Genomic DNA, 12135 nt, shown 5'->3' with positions numbered 1-12135 from the left:
TATATTTCTGATCTAAATGTTTTGTCCTTGAAATTTCTGAAGTCAATGGTATTCACTGCTTAATTAGAGGAAATGTACCATGTGTATCCTGTTGTTTTTTTCTCATTCAGTTAAGAACATATGGAATCTAAGGAAAAAATAAATGAACAAACAAAACAGAAACAGACTCACAGATACAGAAAACAAACTGATGGTTACTAGATGGGAGGGAGGGTGGGAGGCTGAGTGAGAAGGGTGAAGGGATTAAGAAGTACAAATTGGTAGTTATAAAATAATCATGGGGATGTACAGCACAGTATGGGGCATATGGTCAATAATATTGTAAAGACTATATATAGTGTCAGATGGGTACTAGACTTCTTGGGGGGGATCACTTAATGAATCATACAAATGTTAAACCACTATGCTTTATATCTGAAACTAATATAATACTGAATGTCAACTATAATTTAAAAAAAGTCACAGGTATATAAAGTACAGCATAGGGAATGTAGTCAATAATATTGTAATAACTCTGTAGTATCAGAGGGGTAATAGACTTATTGGGGTCATTGCTTTGTGAGGTATATAAATGCCTAATCACTATGATGTTTTACACATCTGAAACTAAAAAAGAACATAATTACTATATTACCATATGCCTTGCATTATATTAGATGCTGGCAATTATCTTCCTAAGCTCTGTTATCCTTTTATACAGTATAGCCAAGTTCTAAATGAACAGTAATTCTCAGTGAAAGTGCATATTTTAAAATATTTGGCATAATAAATCAATGAAGAATAGCTTGGATCATTGAGCTAAAGAAATGTGGTTCATGAGGGATAGAAGATTATATTCCCTCTGTACCATGAAGCTGAAGATCCTATTATGTCTATCAGTTGGGAAATGTTACTCTGAATACATTACTAATTGGAGACTATACCTTATATGTCAACAACTTTAGAAAAATTGTGTTATATTCAAACCCTATTGATTGTGGTCCACAAGATGAGCACAATTACAGGCAGAGAATGTAGAAAAGGCATTAAGGGCTAAGAAGACAGAATGAATCAAAGCAAGAACACGTAGATATGTATAGTGAATGCAAGTGACAGATACTTAATGTAATTGGGGTAAAGTTGCAGAAAGTGAAGCTGAAAAGGCAAGCAGAGGACAGATAATAGAAGGCCTAGAATGAAGTGGGAAAACTTGGATTTTATTCAGTACATTTCCATCAGAGAGGAGACATAATTACATTTGTTGGAAAAATAACTGGTGGAACAATGGGTTAGAAAAGGAAGACATTAGAAAAAGGAACACTAGATTATTATTGTTTTAGTTTAGGTAAACTCATGAGAGCTTGAATTAAAGCAAGAACAATCGGAACTGAAAAGAATAGGAGAAACTCTGAGGCCATAGAACTGATATGCTAGATTGATTTAATTTAAAAGAAAGTGAGAAAAATCTAAGATATGAAATAATTGGAAATATATATATTTATCTCTGCCCCCATTTCCTGACACAGAGCACCTAAATCCCTTGGAATTTCCTGGGTGATAGGAACATCTTTTCGTTCTAATGAGGCAATTCTGGATGGGCTCCTGGATAGGGGCGGTCACCAGAAAGATCAAGCCATAATTAGAAGCCTGGAACTTTCAGCCCTACCCCCCATTCTCTGGAGAGGGGAGAAGGGCTGGAAAATGAGTTAATAATTGGTCATGCTTACATGATGAAGCCTCCATAAAAATCCTAAAAGTACAGGATTTGGAGAGCTTTCAGGTTGGTGAACGCATCCAGGTGCCAGGAGGGTGGCATACCTCAACTCCATAAGGACAGAAGCTCCTATGCTTGGGACACTTCTAGACCTCACCCTTACATAACTACGTGTTTCTGAGTTCTGTGAGCCATTCTAGCAAATTACCAAACCCAAAGAGGGGGTTATGAGAATCATGATTTATAGCCGGTCAGTCAGAAATTCCGGGACAACCTGTGGTTTATGATTGGCATCTGAAGCAGTGGCAGTCTAGTAGAATCTAACACTAACTCCAGGTAGACAGTGTCATAACTGAATTGAATTGTAAGACACCCCAGCTAGTGTTGAAGAATTGATTGGTATGGGAATAAACCCACATATCTGTGTAAGAGAGGAACAGAGTTTTCCATTCACTAGATTGTTTGGAAACAGAAAAAGTAGGCTTGCAGAGGAACACCCATGGACATTATCAAATAGGGAGTTGGAAATTTGAGTCTGGAGCAGACAGAGGCATTAATGGAGGTAAGGACTTGAAGTCATCCTGCCGGTCAGTAGATGAGATCCTTCAGGAATGGAGTATAAGCTGGAAGAGGGCAGGGGAAAGAGGCTCAAGGAACACCCATATTTAAGGGTAGAGTAGAAAAACTAAGAGAATATGAGACTAGGAGATTATTAATAATGACCTTTGGGAGTACAACATCTCTGAAGTGCTATAGGTAGAGACAGATTTCCAACTTCAGAACTGTCAGGCATTTTGGTGGTAAAAGTGTAGAGCCATGAATCAAAAAGCTGAGGGAAGGTGTTTTTTGGAAGCAGGGGGTGGAAGGAGTAGGGAGATGCAGGCCGGAGTGTGTGGATAAAGGAGACTGAGCACAGCCATTTCTAGTACAACAACCACAAAAATTAACCTCTAACTATAGAAAAAAAACAACAACAGTTTGGGAGCATTACTTATCTTTTGAAATATGCAAGAGAGGAGTAAGGACTAGAAGAGCAGGATTGTGAAAAAGGTCAAGGGGAAAAAAATCAATAGCCCAAGGACAACAGCTACTTCACCATGGGATGGTAAAACGTTATTTCAATAAAACAATTTCTTGGAAGGAATTCGAAACAGGTATACCATATGCTTTATGCCGAGTTTTATAAATTTATGAAATAACTCAAGCATACATGAAATATTTTAATAGTGAAATGATACTATATTCATAATGGTCTTGTACTTGGTCCCTCCTAGATTGCTTTTTCTTTTAGATTGTTTTATGTTATTACCTGCCGGCTGAATGTATTCTGTACATGCATCCAGTAATCCTCAACTGGATCATAACAGTATATTGCCTTGGTCAGTCCACCAGCAACATAGATCAGGTTGTTTAAGGATACAGCTGTTATACACCTCTTGGCAATTGGGATAGCTGCACGAAGTAGCCAAGAATTGGTTTCTGGATCATAAGATTGAACCTAATAATATATAGAAATATTTAATTAAAATTTCTAAACAAAAATGCAAATTTGCTTAATAAGTCAACCAGTATATAGAAACATGATTAAAAATCAAATCCCATTAATTCAAAGAATTAGGGGAGGTTAGCTTGATAGTGAAATGTCTGAATTATGAAACTCTCAAAGGAAATGCAAATGTATTACTATCAAGCAGAACGAAGTAACAAACAGATTGCTTCCAGGATGAATGGCTGCCAGGTTTGGTTTACTTATTTCTATTAACAGTTTAGATTTTTAAAAATTGTGTTATATAGGATAACTATGCTTCAATCTGAATATAATTTCTTTACATTTTTAGGGAGCCCTTTCTTCAAAAGAACACAAGGTAACCTCAATTCAGTATACGTACTTTGAATCATCACAAATTCTGAATTAATGAATTTTAAATATGTAACTTTTGGCCACATTATATTAAAAGTTAATTTAGAAAAAAATTGATTGAAAATTCAGCTAACTATTGCGAAACCAATTAGCAATAGATACTTGTTTCCAGGATTAGTATGGTATTTCCTGAGATGTCAGAGTGGCACAAGTTCTTTTGTCCTAGGAGTTCAAAGAAATGCAGCAACTTTGAGTCTTCTTCTATTTACATTACGGATGTTTCCTTTCCTCTGCTTTGGTCTAAAAAATACTTTTAAAGTATGCAGAAAATGACCCAGTTGGAAGAAATATAATTAGTTACTGTGTCTTAGCCTTTGCTAATTCACTTCCCAACTGTTTTGTGTGAATAATTTTTTGACTCTGTAGACTAACTATAGCAGTAAAAGGTTTATGACAATTATTTACTACAAGCTCTCAATATTGAGATTAGTCTCATTTCAAAAAGAGTGGACCATGCTTTTTACAGCAAATTGTTAGCTATACTAGGATTTTACTTCAGTAACTTGAAATTCAATGTTTTCTCCCAATAGTATGAAGTACCAGACAATTTTTAAAAGGCCCCGCACACTAAGAAACTTTGCTACCTATTTATAAGCCTTCTGTATTTCTCTTCTTGTATGTTATCACTGGTAATTTCTGTAAGAGAACATGGCTTACCTTATCAGAACAAGTATTATCATCGGGTCCTCCACCAATCACAAACAATTTGCCTACACAGCTAGTCACAGCAGGAGAACTCACTGCTTCCTTAAGGGGAGCAACTTCAGTCCATCGATTTGAAAAGGAATCGTAACATTCTACGCTGCTAAGTCTGTTTTGCCCATCATAGCCTCCAACAACATATACCTATATGTAAAATACATGGAAAAAATCTTAATTATCGAAAGTCTGAATTTTGAACTAGTTGGCTAAAAATGAAATTATCTCTCCCCTTTAATGAGCCCTTGATAACTATTAGGTGGTTGGAAAAGTGATGACGTATTTTTTGTGTTTTTCGTTGAAAAATGTGTCATGACTTTTCCAACAACCCAATATAACTGCAATATATTTAGCTCAATTTCTGACTTTAAAAAAAATTATCCCTCTTACCACTATGAAGGAGTCTTTTTAGGCATTTTTTTACAATAGCCCCTTCCAATGAAATTTTAACACCACAGATAATTGTACATCTGTTTGTGTACTGTATGTATATTTGTGCTTTATACATGAAACAGTACAGTTTTTTTCACACCCTCCAGAACAAATCTTTACCTCTGTAGGGATGATACTGCTCAAGTTGAGAATTACATGCTTGAGCTTAAATGCTCACATTCATGGATGATGAAAATATTCGATTATTATAAAGTAATAAAGCTACGAAATGAAAGATTAGGTAAGGATTACTAGAGACTGAGATCTTTGAAAGCAGGGCATATCTTGTTCTTCATTTTGGTATTTCCAAATGCCTAGAAAAGTACCTGACACATGGTGAACTCTATATTATATATTTCAAAGGACTTTCACATACATTTTCTTTTCAGAACTATGAGGAAGGTGGGGCAAATTAATATCTTCATGTGACAGGTGAATAAACAAGTCATTGAACGACTTACATGCAGAATAGTCCATTAAACATCATGAGATATGCAAGAAACTTTCAAAGGAGCTCTCCAGTTTAACATCCACAGTTCTTTTAATGGCCAGTCACATCAACTCTTCTCTCCATATCTAATTAACTACTAAGGCCTACTGAGTCTTCTTGCACATCTCTCTTGCGTATCTCTCACATCTGTCCCTTCCTTTTGTTTCCCATTGCCACTAATCTTCCTCAGGGTCCGTATCATTTCATACCTCTCCATCTCCTGGTCTCCACTCTAAACCACAGATTAATCTTCCTGAAATACCTCATTAACTCCTTTTAATAGTTCAACAATGAATGCATAAGGCTCAAGGCCAAACTTTATACATTGTCATTCAATGTATAAGTCTGTCTACAATTTATCTTTCTGTGTTCTTCCAAATTTCCATAGCAACCAATGCCATTTCTATTTTGCATTTCTCGCATTATGTTAAAATGATCTGTTGGTGGATCTGTTCTCCTAACACCATGCAGCTCAGAGAGGTTAAGTAACTTATTCAAGGTAATACAGTTAGAAGGGGTATGAAAACTGTGGTACAATGTAGCAATTAAGGACACAGGCTTTGAAGTCAGGAGAGGAAGGGTTCCTATCTAGTTCAGCCACACACTGTAAGACGTTGGGCAGTTTACTTATCCTCTCTGAGACTGCCTTAATTTTCTCAATTTAAAAATGTAGACAATAATAGTATCTATCACATAATATAATTTTGAGGATTAATCTTTTTTTTTTTTAATTGGGGAATTGGGGGATGGGAACAGCTCTGGGGAATTGGGGAAGGGGAATAGACAAATTGCTGTCCTTTTGTTCTTCAGTCTAGTTGTGGAGGACGTTGCTTCACTGGCCCAAGTTGGCACCATCATTGTGCTCTTCCTGGGCGAGGCAGATCAGTCCCCGGCTTCTGGACGGCCGCTCACGGTGGCTGCTGGCCGCTCACGCTGGCTACTGGTTACACACGGTAGCCCATGGCAACCCACTGCAGCAGGGGCTGCAGCCTACGCCAACGCCAGCGACTTATGGCAGACCAGCTCCAGGTTGAGCTGTTGTTCAGCATCTTAGCTGTGGAGGGCAGTGTCACTGGCCCTCATATGTGGAATCCAAACCGGGGCCCTCTGGGGTCCCAAGACAGCTCTTAACCCCCACGCCACTCGACCGGCCCGAGGATTAAACTTTAATACCATTCCCATACACGTAGAAATTAAAAATATATGCTGTGAGCATCAAGGCAAAAGGCCTCTAGATTAAGAAAATCTGAGCTTTTGCTCCTGCTTTTATCACTTCTGTGTAACCCCGAACAAGTAACTAGATCTCCTGGGACTCAGCTTCTTTATGAATCGAAAACGTTACATTAAGTACTCTCTAAGATTCCTTCCTGCTTTAAGTTTCTATATTCCAAACCATCTCAGAGTTCTTTATAACTGAGAACATTTATAAATTTAAATAACTTTGTTTGAATTCAGCCTATATTGTAATTTTTAGGATAATGTAAATTTTAGGATTGAGTACTTGTATAAGGTAGGAAGCATTCCTTTTATTTCTTGATTTAATGATTTCAGGTTTTGAGTACCTTCACATCAAGTATATTAATATTTGTCAAAGAAATTTGTATTCACCAACCCATACGTAGCACTTGAGACATAATCATTTTCATTACCTTTGTTTGTCCAGACTAAGTAATTATATCTTTTTTTATATTTTATTTCCTCTACATCTATCTCAAAGTCCTCATTATTTCATTGACCTTGTCAACAGCAGCAGCACAATAGGTTCATTTCCTTAGGAATTGATAGTAGCTTTCAAAATGTGCTTTGAGGAGCTCTAGTACTCTACAGTATAGACATTTCAAGAAGCCTCTGTGGTGACGGGGAGGGAAGGACTGATGGGAGGCTGGGTAGGAAGGGTTCTGGCACCATCTCAGTTTCAATCAGAGTTTTGTTTTTTCATTGGTGGCTCTCAAATGTCTCTATAGGCGGGCTTAAGAGGTAGCTATCTTTTTAGAAAGGAGTGCTAGGGGACCAGTCAAAAATACACATGCAAGCAAGTATGCTGCTTTTGCTTGGTCTGTTCATCAATTTGAGGTGGTTTTGGAGGAGATGATACAGATGGAGGCAGGGAAAAGCTAAAGAGCCTCACTAGTCCTTGGTATAACTGCTGTATTTTTATCTGTTTTATGGAATGGACTTTTATATTAGATTTAACTTTTAAAAAGAGGGTGTAGTTGCTTTGGAAAAGTTTGGAACCACTAGTCTACAAGTGATTCTCAAGTTCCTAAGGATGGTGAATGGTTCAGAACCAAATTATATATTTTTTAATAATATTTATTTGCTGTAGTCGATAAGAAGTTTTCTTTAAAATACATTATTGAGTTTATCTTAACCCTTATTTTAAATTTGTTTTGTCCTTATTTATACAAATAAAAAAGCTAAAATAACATCACGGTAGATAAAAATTTGTCTGCCTGACTGCCAAAGTCAGTAAAAGGAAAAAGATGCTTGGATTAGACATTAGCCTGTGTTTGTACTTGATGTAACGCCTTTATTTTCCAATGCTTCTTAGGCATTTAGACTCCAGTGGTGCATGAATGTGCTGCACTGCCACAAATTCCAACTTGGGAGAACAAAATAGCCTTTCAAAAGTACAGTGTCAAATTGTTTATATCTTCAGTTTATCTATTGAGGTTAGAAATGGAAGGAAATACAATTTGAATCCAAAATACCCAGAGGGTGAGTAAAATGAAGGATTCAGCTGTGGTATTTGTTTTGGAAATGTATCAGCAATAGTAATAAAAAGTGGTTTGTCTTACTTTACCAAGGAGGACAGCCATTTTGTGACGCCATCTGCCTTTATTTAGAGAAGCAACTCTGATCCAAATATTTAACTGTGAATTATAAATCCAGACATCACGGCCATTGATTCTTCCACCTTTAAATGCAAAACAGTGCACACACAGTAATATACATATATATCACCAATAATATACATATATAAACATGGGATTTATTCACTCAGTCCAAGAATTTGAGAATTCCGTTCAGTAAGTGAAACAAGGATCCTCTTACAACTTAATGGAAATAGTTCTACAGAGCAGATTTAAACTTTGCAAATTGTTATCTTGAGAAATAATAATTACAGGCCCCAAATAATAAAATTCAGACTATTAATTTTACAAATGCATTGTTAAGTTAACCATTTTTAATTTTAGGAGTCAGGCATCAGGAGCACCCAAACAACAGAATTATTTTTAAAAGATTTAAAAAAAATAACCCATTTTTAAAAAAGCATACCACTGTATAAAATAAATGTTATTATACTGTTCAATATATAGTAATATCTGCAAAGCTGGTAATGAAAAATTAACAGTTTTCAGACCATAGATACTGTAGTTATACTTCGTATAGCCTGTCATTTTATTGCCTTGTTTGAGAGGTAGCATATCACATATTATAAAAAAAAAAAAGTTCAAGAATTTTGACAAAAATCCTATTTCATAAACTTTGGGGAGAACCTCAGAAAACATGGGTGGGTTAGAGATGCTAAATTCTAGAATACTTCTGACTTTGCATACTTTACCATGCTCCTTAAAACAAACAGGTAAAAGTATTAAAAAATTATACCATATTCTATTTGCATTTGAGAACATTTAAAATATATGATTAAAGGCATTTTCTGGTGGATCTTTTGTAAATCACTTTGTATCACCTTGTGTCTGTTATGAAGAGCAAAGTCATTCTCAGTTTTATTTGTTGTATAAACTGATCTGCCTAAAGTGGGCATGTCCACATTCACTGTTTTCTTTTGAGACACTGTTATCATTTGAAACAGCTATGCTACGTTCAAATTAAAAGTAGCTACTATAATAATTCTTATTTACCTGAAACAAGAATGTCATTCCTTAGAGCACAGACCGCATACTCCGATTTGGTAAATTCTGGAAGCTTAGCTAAAGACTTCCATTCTCCTGTCACAGGGTCATAGCATTCAGTGTACGGAAGATTAAATCCTCCAACTCGTTCACAGCCTCCAACGACAACTATCACCTCAGAATAGCCAGTTGACCTAAAATAATCATTATAAGAATGAATAAATAATAAATTGAAATATACTCAAGAGTGATAAAACCCTAATAACAAACCATCATAAAGTGGAACACTAATATAAATAGTTAAGTTTATTCTCTATGTGCAAGTGCCAAATAATACAGGTTACCAATTATTATTTCCAGAACTTTTATAAGGGAGTTAGTGACATCATTTTGCCACAGAAAATTCCTGTGGGTATATTTTTCTAGAAGTTTTGCCATCAAAAATTGTAAAGCAGTCCAAAGATTCTACGTAACTCAACTGGAACGCTGATAATATTAAGGATGACTTTGAAATGAAGTTTTACAGCAATTCAGATATGCATAACCACACAAGGTAAGATAAAGCACTTTTTCTAAGTGTAGGAAAACGTTGCTTTTTCATCAGATTGTTAGCTCTAAAAAAACCAATTCACTGTATGACCTAATACCATTTAAAGGACTACAGTCATAAACCACGTAACGACATTTTGGTCAACAACAGACTGCATATAGAAGGGTGGTCCCATAAGATTATAATGGAGCTGAAAAATTCCTATTGCCTAGTGATATCATAGCTATGATGACATCATAGCCATCATAACATCATAGCACAATGCATTACTCAAGTGCTTGTGGTGATGCTGGTGTAAATGAACATACTGCACTGCCAGTCATATAAAGTATAACATGTACGATTATGTACAGGACATAATACTTGACAGTAAGTGACTATGTTATTGGTTTATGTATTTACTATACTTTTTATTTGCTGTGAAACAGTATGCCATATTACACTTGGCAGCAGCCTCAAACATCTTCTGTTTATCACATCTCTTGATTGCAGCATTTTTCTTGTGTTTGAATTAATCTCATGTTGTTTCGTACAGTAACATGCTGTAGAGGCATGTAGCCCAGGAGCATAGTCTATACCATACAGCCTAGGTGTGTGTAAGTGCACACTATGTTTGCACAACGATGAAATTGTGTAATGATGCATGTTTCCGAACACGTCCCTGTCTTTAAGTGACACATGATTATATATATATGTACATATATTTGCTCAAAAATTATGTTTTAAAATAAAATTTTAAAAGTTAAGTAAATTAAGGTAATCCAACTCAAAATGTTGGGTAGTTGCTAAAACTGTTACTAAAGTAATAGCAAAGAACAATCAATACTATAAAAAAATATGTCTGGAAAGAATATACCAAAATACTAATGGTTGTCTCTGGATTGTGTAGCTTCCCATTTTCCATCAACACAAGTTTTCAAAACAATAATGAGCATTTTTAGAATGGGAAAAAACAACTTTAAAGAGCACTATGAGGTTTACATTAAACACTGGCTTCTTGAATATTTTGTAGTTTAAATTTAAGATAGAGACAGGAAAAACTAAGAGCTTATCCAAGCTTCTTTTATTCATAAGAGCCAACAGATAGTTTTGGAATTTTAGTTATTTGACTTTTATATTTCACAAATGTAATCGAAATGAAAAAGTCTTGTAATTGCATTTTTTTTTAGATTTTATTTTTAATTGGGGAATTGGGGGAAGGGGAACAGACAAGTTGCTGTCCTTTTGCTCTTCATTCTAGTTTTTGGAGGACATTGCTTCACTGGCCCAAGTTAGCACCATCATTGCGCTCTTCCCGGGCGAGGCAGATCAGTCGCCGGCTTCTGAACAGCCGCTCACAGCGGCTGCTAGCAACACACGGTAGCCCATGGCAACCCACTGCAGCAGGGGCTGCAGCCTATGCTGTAGCCGGCGACTCACAGCAGCCCAGCTCCAGGTTGAGCTGTTGTTCAGCATCTTAGCTGTGGAGGGCAGTGTCACTGGCCATCATATGTGGGATCCGAACCGGGGCCCTCTGGCGTCCCAAGCCAGCTCTTAACCAACGCGCCACTTGGCCGGCCCTGTAATTGCATTTTATGGTTGCTACAATATTAAGTCTCAAGAAGAAAAAATGCTAACGTCTCTTATTTAAAGTGGAGGGAAAAAAGACTGCATCAGAATGCTGATTTGTAGTTTTAGTCAGCGTCATGTTTCACAATTACACGAGAAAACGAATTCAGCAATATTGCTATGTCCCTTTAATAGAGCTGCTATATTCTAGCTCCATTTACTCAGTTATTTCAACTGATTAAATCAAAAGTATGCCAGGCATACTTTTTCCATTATAACATCAGAAATATATATTGTAGAAGAGAATTTTGTTCACAGATTCAATAAAAATTATTTTTAGGAACCCAGCAAATCATATAACCCAAACCTAGTTTATAGTAAAACATTATTAGAAGGACTCAAATAGTATCAATAACATTTACTATCTTCCAAATAATTCCAAAATGAAAATATTAGGAGTAAATAGAGGATAGCACCAGACACTTAGTAGAATAACTAGTGACTCATTCTTCTTTCCATAGGAGTATCATTCCCTAAAATCATACTTAAAATACCTCTAAGACAAATCCGTGTGATTATTCCTTAAAGCCTTATTTATTGATTGATCAAAACAAAAATTGCTAAATATTGTAACTGAGGTTCAATTACTTCTAATTGTTTTAATGTAAAATCAATGTAATTATGATAAAGAATTTTGTTTTATATTTCCCTTGTAACATTTTACTTGTTTTTTATACTTTGCTTGAATTTTCTTGTCTTTATAGACTTCTTAGCTTAATAAACACATATTGTCTTGTTTTTGTACACCTTGGAACGAGAAAACAGTACAAAAAGTTAATGGCCAAGTGGTGCGTTGGCTAAGAGCTGGCTTGGGATGCCAGCTCTGAGCAGCAGGGCCCCAGTTTGGATCCCACATATGAGGGCCAGTGACACTGTCCTCTACAG

The 12135-nt window shown here is 35.9% G+C and overlaps 1 protein-coding gene across 11 annotated transcripts in view; it reads right to left on the bottom strand.

Annotated features, from left to right (window-relative positions):
• KLHL24 (kelch like family member 24) overlaps positions 1-12135 on the bottom strand; it is a 38238-nt gene that overhangs the window by 6929 nt on the left and 19174 nt on the right. For all 11 annotated transcript variants that reach the window (XM_019668387.1, XM_019668351.1, XM_019668379.1 and 8 more), the window contains 4 exons: positions 9102-9286; positions 8034-8152; positions 4272-4460; positions 3003-3191 (listed from right to left, as the gene is read on the bottom strand). In XM_019668387.1, the coding sequence (XP_019523932.1) occupies positions 3003-3191; positions 4272-4460; positions 8034-8152; positions 9102-9286 (682 nt within the window). The remainder of the gene's footprint in view (positions 1-3002; positions 3192-4271; positions 4461-8033; positions 8153-9101; positions 9287-12135) is intronic.

The sequence above is a fragment of the Hipposideros armiger genome, unplaced genomic scaffold (assembly GCF_001890085.2).
Source record: "Hipposideros armiger isolate ML-2016 unplaced genomic scaffold, ASM189008v1 scaffold_14, whole genome shotgun sequence".
Taxonomy (NCBI): domain Eukaryota; kingdom Metazoa; phylum Chordata; class Mammalia; order Chiroptera; family Hipposideridae; genus Hipposideros; species Hipposideros armiger.
Note: the sequence above shows the minus strand (reverse complement) of the source record. Positions and strands in the feature narration are given on the sequence as shown.